The 18,966-nt window shown below is 43.4% G+C and overlaps 1 protein-coding gene across 6 annotated transcripts in view; it reads left to right on the top strand.

Annotated features, from left to right (window-relative positions):
- Positions 1–5,531: 5,531 nt before the first annotated feature.
- The window catches only part of NRP1 (neuropilin 1), a 113,092-nt gene continuing 99,657 nt past the window's right edge, over positions 5,532–18,966 (top strand). For 4 of the 6 annotated variants that reach the window (XM_032686068.1, XM_032686085.1, XM_032686096.1 and 1 more), the window contains exons 1-3: positions 5,546–5,646; positions 5,812–6,273; positions 9,482–9,656. In XM_032686068.1, the coding sequence (XP_032541959.1) occupies positions 6,207–6,273; positions 9,482–9,656 (242 nt within the window). In that variant the 5' untranslated portion in view covers positions 5,546–5,646; positions 5,812–6,206. Of the gene's footprint in view, positions 5,647–5,811; positions 6,274–9,481; positions 9,657–18,966 lie in introns of those variants that run through there. The other 2 variants (XM_032686077.1, XM_032686107.1) reach the window with 2 other exon arrangements.

Below are 18,966 nucleotides of genomic sequence, written 5' to 3'. Positions count from 1 at the left end.
TGACAGCTTCCATTTCCCTAATAACATCGTACCCTTCCTAGTATTATTCTATCAGATGGAGCACATATAAAGTAGTGCATATAATTTTCAATAATATCATATAATCATATGGGCCTTTACAGATGAATAGATTACATGAGCAGGACACTAATTTTCCAGCCAAAAATAGAGCAAGACGAGAAATACAAAGATACATCTAACACTGTTTTTACCTACTTCTTAATGATTATAGACCTTCAGCATGGCAAAACCTTACTTTGAAAGGAACTGCTATTTTTGTTTTTTGCAGCAGTTATCTTAGTGTAAAGACAGACATTGATACACCCATTATGCAAACAAATGGAAACAACTGAAGTTGATAAAAAGAAGTTTATAACCTAAGAGTCCATTATCATCATACAGGGCCTGTTTTTCTCCTTTGAAGTCAGTGGGATTTTGTCCACCATCAATGAAATATAATCAGATTCTTAGTCCATATGGTGGATTTGCTATGTATTACTTCCTTCATCACAGAAACAGCTACTTCAGAATCCCTTGAGTTGATCAGGTATTTTATTAAGGACACTACTGTAAATCACATGTTGTATATGTCCCCCACTTCCTATTTCTGATAACAAGTAGATTACACTGAGAATATACAAATATTACTAAAGAAAGAAAAAAAGAAAAAAGGAGTGGGGTAATCTGGAAAAACATGGTGACCATGCTTAGATTTTGGCAATGTAGCAATGCAAGCTACACTTGCATTGGAGCATTAGACTTTGGAGAGACCTGATGAGCTTGTTGTCACACTGGAAATGGGAACAGAATGATATGTGCAATAATTTGCCTTTGACACAGATAAAAACATTTGACTTTTGATGATCAGATAATCAGCTAATAAAGCCTTGGGTTGTGCTAATTTTTTGGAGTGGAATATGTTTAGACAGGATGATGAACGTTGATAAGGCATTTGTGAGATGGCATAGTTGTGATTCCAAGGAGTCTGGTAAGATATTTGTAAAGTCACTCTAACCCTAACAATGTAGTCAGTGTGGAGATGATGTAAATGCAAATGAATCTGATCTCTAACCAACGGAGTACACAATATGAATGTATATTGCAACACATGGCCATATGTAAGTTTAAATAATGTATAAATCAGATGGCAGAGTTTATAAAAATAAATGTATTTGCAGTGGCCCCTTGGAGCAGGGTAAGATGTGCAGTAAAAGAAGGAAGATCATTTAGATGCGTGTGGCTGTGTGTGGAAAAGAGGTGTAATGTGAGAGGACGGTAAAAAAGCATTGGGTGTGAGAGACTGAGGAGGAGGATAAAAGATGTAGGAGATAAAAGGGTTGAGAGAGGAGAGATATAGACAAGGGAAAATGTATGTCTGATCTTAAAGATAAGGGTAAATAGCTTTGGTTCAGTACAGTAAGCAACAGGAAGCCAAGCAGTGATTCATGTGGCCAAAACAACAGGAGAGGAGATGACATAGAAGCCTAATTTTGGAGAGATTATTGGGGAAGATAAGTGAAAGAAAAGGAAAACATTAGAGAGAAGATTATAAACGAGCATCAGACTGCATATGAAGATATTAGTAGGTACTAGTCATAAAGTAAATGCATTTCTATTCTACACTAAACACTGGTAGGAAGTCTGCATTCTCAGGCTTTTAATATTACGGATGGGTTTAATTTGTTGTGTTTCTTTTTCAAAATAATACCAAATAAAAGTGTCTTAAGCCATTGATTAATCATTTGCCAAACTTAGTTTTTAATTAAATGTGTTACTGTGTTATGTGAGTACATAAAGGAGTAAACATCAAAGTTACTCTGTTCTGCTATTGTTAAAATGGGAAAAGTGTTTTTTCCTTTGGAATTTGAAGTTTTATATTACATGATTTAGCCCAAGGCAAATATTTTTTTATGGCTGAATTATAAAGTTCTTGAGAAACAGGTTTATAACAGAAGTGCAGACAATCTTCAAAAAAGCATTATAAACACCAAGTCAAATTATGAAGCAAAGATGGGCCTGAACCCAAACCCCAAAGCTAGCCACTCCATTAAATTTTACATACACTGGATTCAGATTCAGTCTTTGTAACACTAACTCATCCTTGCCATAAAATCCCATTACTGATGTGAAAATGGAGAGCTGAACAAACGTGTAAGCAGTTGCAGGATCAGGACCTAAAATTCCGTGACTAAAATGTGAGAAGTGGATTATAAAAAGAGACTTCTGAATGTTTCATTTGATGCCAGTTTATATTCAAGATGATTAAAGATTAAGCATTTTCAGGTAAATATATGTAAACCAAGGATAGAATGCCTTCACTCATCACTTCAGGGCAATTCATACATGGAAGAAGCCTGTGCCTGTATCCATGAACCAGAAAGAAAAAGATGGGTGGAAAAAATAGACTAGTGCCATTCACGTTATGGTAGGAAAAGATATTATTGAACCAGACTCTTCTATATTTGTTAGGTCTTGAGAATTCAACAGAAAAAAAAACGTCTTGAGTGTGAAATCTAAAATACCTACAGAGTGCTGAGGAAGGACAGAAATCCTCTTCCGTGGGCCATGTTAGCCTCAAGAGAGGCCATTCCTGTTCAGCTGTCTTTGTAGGCTGGTGTATATCTCTCTCTCTGCAAGAAGAGGAGCCACAGACATTTGAGACATGAGCATGTTGAAATAAACCTTGATACATGGATTAGTGGTTACAGGGTAGGCTCAGGTGATAAAAGCAACCTTCATCATTATCTTAAAATTTATCACATCGTACCATCTTCCCTAATGTACATGTTCTGTTTGCAATTAAGTGCTTTATTTTTCTTTCAGGGAATAGAATTTCTTTAAAATACACTAGCTACTAACACACTGTGTCTCCATCTGCAAAAAGCAACCTGTTAATCAGATAAGAAAAAAATGGCTAAAACACCACAGTTGATTGGTTGTTTGGTTTGGAGCATTTTTTAGATGTACAACTGGGAATTATTATTTCCTTTCTGCAGATTAGTAGCAATTACCTGACAGACTATGCTAATCCCAAAGCAAGTGAGACATCACTGTCATGCACTAAGTGTAATTTTTGATATACATGCTCTCTGGGTATCTGCTTACTATTTGTCACTTACAGAATTAATCTTGGCTTCTGAGGCTGAGGTTTTAAAACAAACACGTATGTATATAATTCTGCAACCCCTTACTGAGCTACCATCAGTGGATAATTTTGGTTTTCAAAAACACATTTATTTTATTTTAAAACCTGTATTGTTGCTCAGACAGTCGCAAACTAAGATATGCTTCAGAACCAATTTATCTCAAGGACTGTCCAACAGAATGAGAGTTTTAATAATCAGAAAGCACTGCTAACTCTCCCCTTCCCCCTTGTTCTGGGAACTTCTCTAAAAAAAAAAAATAAAGGGGGCTTAATGTGCTACCCATAAAATATACATTCCAATCAATCAAGGAAATGCATAAGTATTGCAAATGATGATCCAGAGACTGCCTAAAGATGGGGAAATGAGACTGAACCCAATAACTCAATCTGACTAGTTCCAGCCTGCCTGGTTTCTAGCCTGCCTGCAGACACAGGCATGGGCAGGAGCAGGGGCAAGGGCAGGGACAGAAGCTGAGAAAGGAAAGAATGAAGTGTACAGAGAGTATAACAGGATCAAACTGCACTTTACTGCACGATATTACAGAACTGCAATCACAGAAGAGAAGGGGAATATCTGGCAAAAACTCAGAAAGTAGTAGTGAGAGAGTGTGCAGCATGAAACCAGCAGACAGATTTCCTACGGACTTAATCTCCAGACTTCAGCTGACCTTAAAGTCGGGGCTTCAAAAGGGCAGAGAGGGAGAGGGAGAGTGGAAGTCTCAGACTCAGGGCTAGAGACAAAGAGATGGAGGAGACTGGATCTGTGTGTGATTTCTGCACACAGATGTAACACATTTGTAGTTAATCTGTGTGGCTGCAGACTTACAACTATGTTTGAAAACTATTTCAAACATGGTTACATCTTCAGAGTGGACAGGGATTTATTGCTGCGGCTACACTTGGAGGATGACCCTGCCCCAGCAAAGCCCAATTCTTTTCCCACTACATCCCTCACAAAGACTCCTCATGGAGTAGGTTCTCTATCAAGCTTTTTCCCAATGAAGCATTAACAGAGTTTGTCTCAACTGTGCACCAGTAACAAATTGTTTTCAAACTGCTCTGGGAGATGAGAGTGGCTGACATCCACCGCTGGCCGCAGGTCATTTTCTTAGCACAGACCTATCTTCGGGGACCATTTAACATTGTGTTTCAGCTCTCAGCCTTGAAGCTCTTCCTCTAACCCCTACCCCAGCGACTGGATTGCCTCAATGCAGAGGGAGCTCAAAGTAGTCCACATAAAAGAACCAGTCGGGTTTGGCTAGGTGATCACTCGCCAGGTGCAGGGACAGCCTGTAAGGCAGGGCAATAGGGCAAGGAAGGAACAGGGCCCATAGCTGGTGAGCACCAGACCGTGCAGCCAAAGCAGCAGGATTCAGAGCCCACTATGTCCCTGCTTAGTTCCTGTCCTCTGTTGCCAGTGGGGGCAAGGTGGGGGAGGATGCTCAGAAGGAGACAAACACACCCCAATGGGGATTTCATCCTGCATAACCCCCATGTGGAGCAGAGCTGGCCCTGGGGGACCCTAGCAGCTCTGCAGCCCCTCAAGAGGCTTCATGAGAGACAGACAGACTGGAGGGGCAAAGCCACAACAGAAGCTCAGAAAGACAGGAATGACAGCCAGAGTGGGTGAGAAGGGAGGTGGGAAAAGGGTCGAAAGAGACGGGATGCAGGGAGGCCTCCCGCCGAGATGCAGAAATGCAAAGAGGACGAGGGCAGTGGCCGGATGAGCCTAACACTTGGAGATCCTCTCACGAGGGGTGAGGGCAGCTCACCCCACACCAGCGCAGCCAGCCTCCCCTAGGATCACAGGGAACGGTGGTGTCCCACTGGGTAAGAGTAGGGATTCCGAGGGACGCGCGGAGACGGACGCTTGGCTGCACTCCCGCACGAAATAAAAGGAGAGTGTTGGGGAGGGGGGGAAATGTGGCAGAGGGGGTGGCCCGGGAAGGGACGGGGCAGCGCTCCCGCGGGGCACCGTGCGGAGAGAGAGCCTGGACGTGGGCGGGGGTGCGTGTGTGTGGGGCCGGGGCACGGCAGGACACGGCAGGACACGGCAGGGAAGGGCAGGGTAGGGCAGGGCTGCGCGGGGCCGCGCAGGAGCCCGCGGGGCGGCGGGCGCAGGTGGTGCCTCCGCCCGGATCGGCTCTACCTGCCGTGCCGGGGGACGCCGCCTCTCGATCCCCCCTCTCCCCTCGCGTTCCCGCTCGCCAGACCACGCCTCGGCTGAGTGTCAGGGCTGGGGCTCGCCGTGTTTGTTTGTTCGTTCTTCTGCGCTGCCGATGTCTTGGGGGGCTGAGGAGGAGGAGGAGGAGAAGGAGGAGGGCGGGGAGGGGGAGGGGACTGGGGCTTGGGAGACGGCGGCTCCTCGGCCTCTCTTATTGCCGCTGAGTTGCGCTCCTCTTCCTCAGGCTGCGAGCAGGAGCCTCCCGGGCGCTTCCCCGTTCCCAGGCCGGCCGGGAGTCCCTGCGGCGGCAGCGCTCGCTCGTCCCCCGCTGGGGCAGGTGAGTGCGGGGCGCCGGGCACCGCTGGTACCGCGGGCACCGCCGCCCCTGGGCTCCGGCCCCGCGGGAGAGCGGGGCAGGCGGCGGGGACGCAGTTTGCCAAACTCCAGCGCCCGGCTGCTCCCCGCTCACGGCCGCTTTCCCTTCCTTATTTCTCCTCCGCAGAGCACCCCCGCCCCGTCTCCCGGAGCCCGCCCGGCAGAGCGCTCCCGAGGTGCCGGCAGCAGCCAGGATTTTTGTCTGTGTTGTTTGTGTGTTTGTTGGGTTTTGGTTTTGTTATTTTTTTTTTCCCTCGTTTTCATTTGGCTTTCTAGTCTCGCTGGGAATGGCAGAGGCAGCGGCGCCTGGAGAAAGAACAAGTGTGGGGAAAGGGAGAGGGAGCCGGAGCTAAATGACAGGATGCGGGCGGCTTGAGGCACAGAGAGAAGCCAGCCTCCCTCTGCCCCCGGGACTGCTTTTGCGGACCGTGCTTTCTGCTCCTCACTCCGGTTGCAGGATTTAAGGAAGAGTTGTGCGTGGAGGGCATTTTTATTTTTTTCCTCCTTTCCCCTGAAGGGAAAATGGATTGGGGACTTCTCCTGCACTGTGCAGCCCTCACCTTCACCCTCGCCAGGGCTCTGCGGAGCGGTGAGTGTAACGTGGGACGTCGGGTCTCAGCTTGGGCGGCTGTGGGCGCGGGAGTGGGCGGTGGGACCCGGGGGGCCGCGGGACCGGCACCAACGTGAGCCTGGTTGGGGGGAACTTTCTGCCGGAGGAGGGATGCGGCAGAGTCCTTGCCCGAGGATCGCCCACCCTGGCATTGCCTTCCGATTTTATTTTCTGTTGTTTCGGGCTGTTGTATGAAGCAGACTGCTCATTCTCGTTGGATCAGGACAGCCAATTATCTTAATAATGTTCCGTCCCATAGGCAATTAAATGTCTCTCCTTTCGATATCTGAAAGATAATGAACACTTTAAAGGGAGGGTTTTCTCTCCCCTCCCCCCCGCCCTTTCTATTTTCCAAAGCGTAAAGTTTTAGATCATGCCTCTTACTAGCTGTGTGTGTACCTGCGAGTAGTCTTCACATGGAGAGCTCTCTAGAGTACCCCTTTCTCAAGTCTGCAGCTTACGTGCAACTTGCACTGTGCCAAGAGAGGAGCTGAGCTCCTCCGTGAAGGCTCACGACTCCTTTCCAAGAGAAGAAATCCCATAACAAATGAGTGATGTAGCTAGCTTACTGTCAAGCAGCCCTTGAAAACACAACTAATTAAAAGCAGCATGCTCCTCCTTCCCCGAACAATACCAGGGCACTGTGAATATTTCACTGCATGATGCGTTTTTAAAGATGGTCTAATTGTGGGACTGCTTGACGTTTATCTCTTGCACATGAAACAGCTCGTGCGAGTCTTCCTTTCCCGGCAAATCCTGAGCAATTATTATTAACTAATTATCAAATATTTACTTTTGCCTGACTTGGTTTTCAATCTAAGTAATTAAAAGAAGAGAGTACCCTCCACTTATACTGGTATATTGTTTTAATAAGGGACCACAAGTGGAGTGTCAAGCAAGAAAGAGTATTAAAATCGCATGTTTTATGATGGAAGTTAATCTCTTTCCCAATACGTTTTGAAGAGGCTGCTTAATTTAATCAGCCAGTGCTGTGGCACAGGAGCAGAGGTGCTAGAGGCGTGCACCGAGCCTGGCGTGGGGATGCTCTGAGAGGTGCACTTTGCTCATCCCCCCAGCCCAGGTGAGGGGTGTGGGCAGCTGCCTCCCACATAAACCCATATTGCTGCTAGTCCTGTACCTCTGAGGAGTGGGAGAGGGCCACTCCATGCTTTTGTTGATCATTTCTCCCTATTAAAAGAAGGGACAGAAGCCTCCACTATGAGTGGTTATTGTGGTGGTCTTGTTGGAGTCACCAAGGCTATTAACCTCCCCTATAACCTACCAGACCTACTTATGCCACCTTCACCTACAATGCAGTATTAGTGTCCACTAAATTAATTCGTTAACCTTATTTGGAACTAGTGGTCCAAAGTCATTAGAAACTGTTCTTCTTAATCAAGTGTGAGAGAGATTGCACAGAGCCAGGGAGTCTAGCAGACCGCATTATCTTATTACACTGTCACTTTCCCAGAAATCGCAGATTAAGGAGCCCTGGTGGTAGTGAGTCCACCTCAGCGTCCTCTGAAGTGACTCTGTCAAGTGACTAGAAGCAGCACTGCTTTATTTCAGGCATTTAACAGATGCCAGACTCTGCCATGTTGTTTGCAGGGCTGGAGTGGGCTTAATGAGACAGGATCACTTTCCGAGTGTGCTTACACAGGGAGGAAAAGGCAAGATTCCCTGAGAGCCCCCAGACAGCGGATTAGCAAGATCACCAGTGACAGCTTTTGAGCTTTGAGCTGCAGTTCCTTTTGTTCTGGTCAGAGGAAAACAGCCTGTTTTGCAAAGGCACAGCGGAAATATAATAAGATAGCCTTTCCCAGCAACGTGCTTAGCAGTATCTGGGTTTTGACCATATAGCTGAGTATGTATCATCCCCTTCTCTTCTAATTTATGGCAAATAATTTCTATAAAGAGTATTGCTTTATGCATTTTTGATGTGCGCTTTCTCATTCATTTCCATTTGACCTGTTTTTCCTACAATAAAATCCTGTACATTTATAAATTCATGCTGAGAGCAAGGATTGCCATTTTGCTTTCACAGGGAATGTATTAGATAGAGCGCTGCAGCCTGTATATACCACTATTGGGATGTAATGATATATAGTCTTGCTTTTTAGTGGGGACATTCTTCTTGTCCATAGTTTACTGTCATGTTTTATTGCTCCAAATTAAAATCAATGTGTGGAGAATATTATTCTTACCTGAAGGTCTGTTGAAAGAAATCCATAGTATTAAAAAAGTGATAATACAAACCTGCACTGGACAGTGGAGTGAGTGACTGTGTAGGTTGGATTTCTTGCCCCTTTTTATTTTTTCTATAAACCTTAAAATGAAACCTTTACAATGCTGACCAGAGGAGCAAGATGCAGCACACCACACTTCAGTCACACTTGGTGATTCTTGAAACTTTTGCAACTATCTTCCTATTAGAAATAAATCTTTGTTTTTTGGGAGAGGAGGAAGGAATGGAAGAGACAGGAAGGGATGTTGTTCTGCTCCATTACTTTGATGCAGTCTCCAAGCATGAACAAACTTCCTTGAAAGAATAAATAGTGGATGATTTCTGCTTCACCAGAGCTACTTTGTTCTCTGCTACCCTGGGTTTGAAGAGCATAGATAGTTTCAACCTGTCTAGATTTATGGACTGATAAAACAAAGGCAGGGTCTGCTGCGAATGAGCTTGGATCCACCAAGACAATCTCAGTGGTCAGTGACACAGACCAGGCTTATCCCACAGCTGGGCAGGGGGTCAAACGGTATCCCTTTACACCTCCTCCCAGCTTTTCTTAAAACTTCATACTTAAGAAGATTATACTTTTTAGAGTTAATTGTGTCCTATGTACTCTTCTGAGCCAACATTAACGCTATTGTGAAGGGTGCAGGGTTTTAACACTGTAAAGGTCACTATTGGAGAGGAGGGCTTTTTAAAACAGTATCCTTACTGTTTAGAAATGGGGTATCTTCTACTACATGTTGCCTTAAGGATGGGGTTGGACAAGGAGGCCTCTTCCTTTCGGTACAACATAGCAGAGATGCCTTTAAAGGCATAAGGATGCAGCATAATTTTGCCTGTAGAAGGCTGCGGCCCCGCAGCATTCCCACGGCATTCCCACGGTCTGCTTGGGGTGTGTGTGCTTGCTGGGGGCACTGAGACCAAGCCCATCTGTTTGCTTCCCCCTCGCAGATAAGTGCGGCGACACGATCAAAATTCTAAGCCCCGGGTACCTCACGTCTCCCGGCTACCCGCAGTCCTACCACCCGAGCCAGAAGTGCGAGTGGCTGATCCAGGCGCCGGAGCCGTACCAGCGCATCATGATCAACTTCAACCCGCACTTCGACCTGGAGGACCGCGACTGCAAGTGAGTGCGGAGCGCCAGGGCTCCACCTGCCGGCCGCCCGGGGCCGCGCCGCCCGCCCGCGCCCGCGGGGATCCCAGTCCCGGGGTCGGGCTGCGGCCGCAGGCGCTCCGAGAAGCCTCCTTCGGGGAGAGGGGGAGGTGTGGGGTGTTAAAAAGATCTTTACAGCTTTCCCAGTGCGTTTGAGCTGCGCCTGCCCGATGGGCTGCGAGCTGGTGGCGATCGGTGGTGATGCGCGGTATGGGGGTGCGGTCGGGGTGAGGCACCGTTTGTTGGCCCGCTTGCTTTTGTGAGTAAGTCTCTGGAGTTTGGAAAAGTAGTTCCTTTTCCTATTGTGCCCCCCAGCTACGAACGGCCCATGGCAGAGGCAGGCCATTTATAAATGGCCAAATCCTCTTAACGTAGGGTTAGTCTGGCATTTGCTCTCATGCTTTAAAGGGCAGTGGACTGGAGGACTGATAGTCATATTTCCCCCTTTCTGCCTTTGCTGCTGATTTATGGCCAGTAGCTCTTCTTTCCCCTCCTCCTGCTCTCCAGTAGCACCCTGAGAAGAAGAAGGGGAGAGCTGAGGCTGCCTTTGCTCCCTTGTTCTCTCATTCCCTTTGACCGTCTGTTCCAAAAGTGAGAAGGGGAATCAGAACCGCCCAGAAGCTGTTCTCCACTTTCCCCCAAATTGTAAACTGCATAGCTTGCCCAAGGCAACACATGGTCAGATCATTCCCCTCTTCAAGATGCCCTCTAAATTCAGCCTGCTTATTTCATGAAGAAAATATTTTAGTGATTCATTATTTAAATATTCCTTGAGTATCATATTTTTTTCATTCTCTTCTGATAACTGCAATAGAGTTGCTATTCATTAATGCTACTAGTCAAGATTTTCTCTGCGTGTCAGAAAGATTAAACTCAATAGCCAGTGGTGTTTGCCATTTCTTGGGCGTATTCAGGATTTTGCAGGATTTGGTCCCATAAAATCATGTTTAGCTCATCAGGAGTGGTTGTAACAGACCATAAGATTAGAGTGTTGGATTTAGAGAAAGAGAGCAACTGTACTCAAGCACTTAATTTTTACCATGCACGTCTTTGTTCCTATTATTTAATAAATTGATTACTTAGATCACAATTACTGTTTTCTCTTAAAATGAAGTTCTTTAATGATGCAGTGTGGTGCTTAGTTGTTTTTTTGTTGGTTTTGTTTTTTTTTTATAACCACTTATACAGCCACATTTCACTACCACAGTTGAGTGATAATGCAGGAAAACCCTGTGCTCATAAAACTAAACTGACTCTTCGTTAAAATGAGGTTTTACTGTGGCGTTGGAGCTGCAGCTCATATTCACACCATATGTTCACATGCTGACTTCCCAATCTTTAATTTTTAATGTCTTGTACTCGGGTAGTGATTCACTTCCCTGTGTCTTCTTGATACAGGTTTTGCTTTCATTCTGTGGGACGCTGCTAATTCTTTAAAATGTTTGTCACTCTTTGTCTCTTAGATAAAAACTGGAAAATTAAATGAAGTGTCAAATCCTTTTTCTCTCTTTCTAGAATGCATGTTTTTCCAACTCTGTAAAACCAACATGGGCTTTGGCAGCAGTAAAATGGTGTACAGCATACAATTATTTGAAGAACAAGTAATCTTTGTGGCATAGTGTTGTGCTAAACAGTGTTAGGCTGAGCTGAACTGGGTCCAGGGAAAGGATTGACTCCCTCCCTCTGTTGCTTCCTTTTCAATGTTCATTGTCCACTCTCCCCCCTGCATTATTTCTTCCTCTGAAACGGAGCCCAGTGCAGTAATGAGATGGTAGTGGGTGGAAGGAAGTCTCTACACAGGGTTGTTTGCATTGTCTTTGCAGTATGTGATGGTGATGACTTTACCATTATTTTGACTATGCTGAAATGCTGATTTTCTAGGCTACGCTAAACTACTCAGCCGCTACTTCACACACATTGAAAATTGTTCTTTTTAACTTAAGAGGGATTGTATTTGTGCAAAGAAAAAGCTTAGGACCCGAATAACAGAAAATTATTTCAGCAGCAGGAATTTGTCAGCAATCTCCGTGGCCTGAAATTTCAGCATCTACTTAAAAAATTCACATTCCTTGTACCAAATATAGGATAAACCAGGAGATTAAAGCAATAAAATTATCACATGATTTTTTGGTTTTGAGGCTAAGCACACTTTGTTTTTCTAATATGCTTAGTTTATTAGAAACTCAGTCTGCAATCTAGAAATGTGTAATTTAGGTTACACTGTAGTTTATTGAAAAGTTTAGCACTGGAAATTAATAAACACTTAAATATGAAATGCAGATAGAAAATGAGAGATAAGGGAATTTGTGTCTGGGAACAAAAAATGTCCCATACAATTAGAGTAGACTAGAGAAGATTAGCTTGCTGGCCTAGCTCCCAAAATCCTCTTTATAATGCTGTTCATTGCATCTTGGACCTTAGTTAGAGTTGAAAACAACTTTAACAGGGACCCCCTGAGCCCAGGAAGGCAAACAATGTGACTTTGGAAAGGTTATCTTATTGTTCCATAGTACCAACAAGAAAATCAAGGGGCCTTATCTAACTTTTAAAAATATTACTCTATACAGAGGGCTAGATATATTGAAATGCAAAACTGGTGAAAGGCTGATTCTCTGAGTCAAAAGCAGCACATTTAAACATTAGCTGTGCTGAAGCTGTTCCCAGTTAGTCTCTTTGTATATTAAGGTTTGGAATTAATTTAAAAATATGCCCTTGATTTACCTACTTATTATGCCATGCTTTAATGAATAAGCATTTCTCAAATGACTGCTAATAAAATTCATATATGTATGTTGTTCTGACAATCAGAACCATTTGAGTTGTTTTAAATTTCAAGTAAACATGGTGAAAATTCTTGTTTCTTTGGAGGCATTCCGAAGGACTGAACTTTCACAGTTTTGAAGAATAAAGACACGCAAATAATTAAAAATATGTTCACACAAGCTAGGTTCATCTAATAGAAAATCTTTTAGACAGAACTACTGTACCAGCTTAATGGAAATACTGGGTTTTGACAGGAAGTATACAAATATGTCAACCACAGATTGTTATCAAAGACATATATAATGAAAAAATACACAGTCTCTTTTTAACTTTTAACTCTAATGAGTGTTATGCCTCCTCTTGTGGAGGCCAAGACACAGAAATTATGGTTGTACTTTAAGAGAAAACTAGTTTTGGTTTGCCATTTTGCCTTTTCTCAAGTGAGCCCAAATAATAACCCTGCATTTTTGAAGTCAGGAACATGGTTAAAATGAATAGAAGAGACAAAACATATGGCCACGTATTAGTTAAAACGCTCCAGTGTTTGTTGCATGTGGTAAATGCTTTTCAGCACTTAGTGCAAGCTGTACAAGTCTCGTGTTGCTGAAATATCCTACTGTGTAAATGTAGCCATCTTGAATCTAGTAAAACTTTATACCTAGATAATAAACAAGAATGTCACTGATACAGTACTTTGAATTTATGGAACTTTTCCGGTTTCCCAGCAATGCACACTATCAGCATGATAATTTATAATGGTTTGTGACAAATGTTGCTGAGCAAAGAGGTGTGTGGTTACATTCAGATCAGATGTCATTATCTAGGGAGCAATAAAAATTTCACAGACACTAGGTTAAAAACATTAAGAAAATGAATGTGTAGCTTCAGAAGAAAAGGGCTTAAGAAAGGTGGCGGGTTTGATAGAGAAAGCCCAATAGTGGTTTCCTTACTGACAAATTATTGACTTTGTTGCCAGACTTGACTGTATTGCTTTACAAGGTTTTCATAGAGATGCCACATGGCACTATTGTTTTATTGGCCATCATTTACAGACGTAGAGAATAAATATTTTCCTCGCTTAACACTTATGGATTATATACACAATGCTGTCAAATCGCTCAGAATGGAAAAGTTGCCCATTTTGGAAACCTTCACATTGTAGAAGGAAAAATGTCATAGATAATTATTCTTTATATTGCCTTTACCAGGGATTAGTTAGAGTGATGAGATTAGAGCTGTACAGAAATTGCAGTCAGCTACAGAATACAGAGCAAAGAATACCTGTTTGTTTATATAGAAGAAAATGGCTCCTCCAGATCCTTAAGTAAGAAAGAAAGCATAGGTATCCTACAGGGTGAAACTGTAGCCCCATGGAACTCCCACAGACCTTAATGATGTCAGAAATTCATCCATCCATTTTATTTCTAAATAATGTCAATGGATTTATGCTGCAAATCTGTAGGTATAACAAACTGAAGCTGGTAAAATAAACAGGAGCGAGCCAAGTCACGGCTCAGCCGTTCTTTAGTTCCTGCAAAGTTTAAGCTTTCATTTGCTTTTGTCTAAATCCTGGTTCTTATTCTTCTACACGGCTTTGTGTGGACTTTGTGCCTCTTGTTCATTCCTTTTGTGCAGGGGTGGTTCGAGCCCTTTGGGTTGAGCTGATGGGAGTAAGAGTGCACGTGTCCGTGTTGCCCGTCTGGAGAGCCACCCGTAAAGGACACTGCTGGGACTTGCCTGTCCAAAGGTTTCTGCCATCAGCAGCATGCAATAGCTGCTTCCTGACTGCCCAGAGGTGCATCTGGAGCCTGCCCAGTCCTAAACTGCTCCCACAAACAGCACCAAGGACATCTCGGGCATAATGGGGGGTCTGGGCCTAGTGCGACCCCACTGCCCTTGGAAGCAGTGGGAACTTTGCCCTCTACTACCACAGAGCTGTCTCCCATGATTCTTGAAGGCTGTGGAGAAGGGTGCAGCACAGGCCCTTCTGTATCAGTCGTTTGGATGGTAAATATCAGTCTGTATCAGTCGTTTGAATGGCAAATATCAGTCAGTGCTTCCTAATTCCCTCTCTCTCTGCTGCTGTTGAGTTCGGCAGGCAGAGAGTTGCCTGCAGGTGACAACGCAGGGTAAGGGCTGGGCTGTCATAGGAGCAGAGTTGTTCAGGTCTGTGGGAGGCAGAGGTGGTGTTTGCCCACGGTTGGCTAGAGAGGTCTGAAGGAGCCAAGGCCTCTGAGCTTCCCAACAGAAATACGGCTTTAGTGGCCTGGCCCTGCTCCCCTAAGCATCAGCATGGGGCTTTTAGTGTATTTCAGCAGGATGAGGTACCTAAGAGAGGTGGGAATGCCCCTGCTTGCTCTGATCTGGATTAACTAAACCACCCAGCCCACACTTCTGGAGCCACCCCACAGCAGACACTGCTGCCCAGGCACAGGTGGGCAGAGGCACCTCTGTCGAAGCCATGAGGGGGACATGGGTACTGACACCCTGGAAAGGTCGTATCTGGGCCAAAGGGGCAACATCTCCACACCTTTGCCTCCCTCAAAAATCTGTCCCTCAAAAGCTGTTTGGAGTTACTGAGAGGTTATTTGGAAGTACTAAGGGGATGAAGGGGACCATCCTTTATTCTGTCCCTAAACCAAGAAACAAGTGGTTTTGGTGTCGTCTGGGATGAGTTGTTGCAGTGGATTTGGGGGCCATGTGGTATCTCATGTTTCTGGGCACACTTTGAGGGAATTTCTGTGCTTTACATAAAGCACACAAAATGCTTTCTCAGGGAGCATGCTGCTAGACCCAGACAGCCCTGCTGGTGACCACTGCTGTTTGGTACCCTCTGTAAGGCTGCAGTAAGCTGTGCCAAGGAAAGGAATTAACTCAGAGCCCGAGCAGGATCAGGGAAGCAGAAAACACTTGTTCTGCTCCAAAATCTTCTCCTTAGCTTAAAGATTCTGGGTTATGAAAATATATACAATGTTCTCTTTGCTATAAGATTCAGCATGTATTTGCACACGAGTATCAGATGCAAGCATCTGAAGATAATGCTGTTATTTTATTGTGCTTTAGAGACTAAATAAGAGTTGAAACAAGTTGAAAATTATATTGTTTTTCTGATTATACAGTGTAATAAAAAGATTCCTTTGTTGTTTATCCAAGCAGTTAACTCTTGTAAAAGTCTCTATTGTCAAACTGTTTAACAATTCCTTCTTTTAGAGTAGTGGTTTGAGCTTGAGTTTCCTCAGGAAAAGGTATTAGGAAATCCATGACCAAACCGCCTGGTCATAGCTAGAGAGTTTGTGCTGGCCTGTGTTTAGGGCTGAGGTGTTGGCTGCAGAGCCTGATGTTGCACTCTATCTGTATGGGTACATTCCCTGGCACAGTGGAGCCTTGACTTGGGTCTCTTTACAGTAGCACACTAAAACTGTAAAACCAGTCACATGCAGGTGTTTCTATTAATCTGGACAGTTAAGTGAACTGTGAGGAGAATTCTGTCTAGGTGCACTACAACCAGATTCCCTTCAGACAGGAAAAATTTGAGGGTCAAATATGGATTCCCTTAAGCCTAATCCTTCATCCTTTCTGTGGACAGAGATAAACAAACTCAGAGATCTGAATCCTTTCTAAATTGAAACCCAGAGACATTGGCATTAGCCCCATGAAATTCACAACATGTTTTCAGTCAACCCCACGCTGCTTTTCACCCTCCTCTCCTGCGCTAATCTAATTGAAACAAAAACCTTGTGTCTCCGAAAATTAGTTTCTTAATTATAGCTTATTGCAAGCTATAACATTGGATCATAATTTGCTAATTATGATATATTTTTATACAGCTGATGCAAAACAAAATTCAATTATTTTCTTTTGTAGTATTTCCAAAGAATGAAATTATATTTGAAAATTGGATATACATGCACTCACATGTATATGTCTATGCTTATATATCACAACAGACTACTTAGATATAGGTATATGTGTTACATGCACCTTTTTAGGACTGTGCCTATATACATGTATTTGTGTCTGTGTTATAGATTTCTTAGTTTATGTAGAAGTTCCTAAAGTAAATCTACTAATTAAAGTGCTAATATCCATCTTAAGGCTGATAATTAGGTATAAAGAGAAAAAGAGACAGGATTAGTGTTCAGATCATGTTCCAAATGCCTCTTAATTGGGTGTTTGTAATCAATCCTGTTTGTAAGAGGCAGTGGTTTGGCAGAATAAAGAATGAAAAAGGCTTAGCCCTGCTATTTTCCTGTTAGTTGACTTGGCCATAGTATTTAGGTCAGGATCCAGTGTCAAACAAGGTAATTTTGTCAGCCTTAGCAATCCTCACAAAATGTAAAAAAATCTTCTCTAATGATATATTTTCAAGCTAAAAACTCTCTCAAGCTAAAGAGCTATTTTTATCCAGAATCTTAAAAATTGTTTTCAAGTGAACCACAGGAAAGACTTTGTTCTCCTGGCTTCTGTCCACCACTGACTTCTGAAACCATGTCTGAGTTCACTGTGGGTCTTTCATTGCATTGACCTTGGCACTTTTCTCACCAAGCCACAGTTTTCCATCATAAAACCACACAGCTTGGTATAATGATTATTTCTTTATCCTGAGTAACCAAACAATTTTTTAAACAGGGTGACAGATTTCCCTCTTGCACTGTGGGAAGCAAGCACCTGGCCATTTCCAAATAGACTTTTAATGAACTTCCTGAAGGAGATTCGAGAGAAGTTTAATAAGTCACCTGCCAACTTTCTGGGAGCATAGGTCATTTGCTTTTCTGTAGGAATTCACAAAAATGTGAGAATAACCCCCTTCCTAAGTCCTAAACTTCCATGGAGGAAATTGATTTTCATGGGCAATATCAAAGGTTTTTAAAAGCATAACCTCAAAAATCAAATTTCTGATTATTTTTTACACATCAGGTACTGTGAGACTCTGTGATCCACAGAGCTGGTTAAGAACTGTGTGAGCTTTATAGTAATATACTTAAACAGGAACGGATTGTGCATATTTAGACTCATCTTGCATGTTAATATCATTACAAGCATTTTACGTAATGCTATAAAATGAAGAATTTAGATGGCTCAAAAGGACCATTGAGAAAATATCTCCATATGTGGAAGAGACACCCATTTAATGTGATGATTTCCTCCAGAAGAAACTATGCATATCCCAGAAACACAATAACCAGCTGTTGTACAGGAGAAACTGGGCGTTTGTCTGCTGCCTTCCATGCTGACGTGGAGTTGAAGTGGCCACATGTCCCATGTCTCCCCTAAATACAGATGGGCTGAGCCTCACACTGAATGAGAGCCTGGGTTAATCTCTTCCTTACACTCCTAGCAGCTTGGGTTCCATTGCACACTTGTGCTGTGTGCTGCTCTGTGCCCCCATGTGAAGACACAGCCATCAGAGCTGTGGGGTGGGACAGGGATTGGAGCGCCCCACTGCAGGTAGGGGCACGCACTGACCTTGCAGCTCAGCCCTTTGCTGGAGCCATATCCCACTGCTTTTCATCTTTGAAAAGAAGATACAGGTAGTTCTTCTTCTTTTTTTTTTTTCCTTTGAACACTCCTTATTAAATTGGAAGTTGGTAACCTAGAGATAACTAGAGAGGTCTGTTCACACCCGAGTGATTATTCTGCCTCAAGCTTTGAGAAATGCTCCCTCACAGCCAAAGTTTTGCTCATTCACATAAACAGTCACGCTGAAGTCAATTAAAACAACACACTCACTTTGTGCAGGACTAATAGCTAGGACATACATTTCTGGCACTACACAAATTAATAATTGCTTTTTAGAACAGTGGTTTTCAGATGCTTGCAGAGTAATTTACAATACAGTGGAAGATTCGGTTTCATACTTTTTTGTCTCCTCAATTCATAAATCACCATAAATAGGTTATCGGTTCTTCTCCAGCTCTTAGCTCTTAATAGTGAAGGTGTGGGACAAGTTGCTAAGTGCAAGAGTGAGAATCAAAGTTTACCTTATTGTAGGATCTTGTGCCAATCTGTCATTAAGCCAGACAACTTCTACCAACTTTCTTCTGATGTATTCATCTGTAACAAGGGAAGCAGATCAGCAATTTAGAAAGGCTTTAGCTTGATCACCATGCAGAGCTGTAGGCTATGCTGCCTATTTCCATAGCGATCGCACCACTTTGCCAGATGCAAAATGAGAGGCTTACATCCCTCATGCTAAAAACCCTTCTTAGAGGAAATCCTAGGCTGTCGCTTCGTTTGAGTAGCTTTAGCTAAGTCTAGAAAAATATGCAAAGGTAGCTCTTAAATAAAAACTCTTTTTTTTTTCTGTTTCACAACCATGTCCATAATCTGTTTTGGAGACAGAGGCATAAGATGTATTAGCATGGCAGGCATATGTTCTGATCGCTGAGTGTTTTTTGACATTCCCAGAAAACCCCTGAGACTTTGTGTCACAGTTCTATAAACTTTATCTATTTGTATATTCATATCTGGGCTTACATCCAAAACTTCTTTGCTTGCATGCATTTAAAGCAGACGGTTT

Source organism: Chiroxiphia lanceolata, chromosome 1, assembly GCF_009829145.1.
Source record: "Chiroxiphia lanceolata isolate bChiLan1 chromosome 1, bChiLan1.pri, whole genome shotgun sequence".
Taxonomy (NCBI): domain Eukaryota; kingdom Metazoa; phylum Chordata; class Aves; order Passeriformes; family Pipridae; genus Chiroxiphia; species Chiroxiphia lanceolata.
The sequence above is the reverse complement of the archived record's forward strand: the minus strand, read 5'-3'. Positions and strand labels throughout refer to the sequence as shown.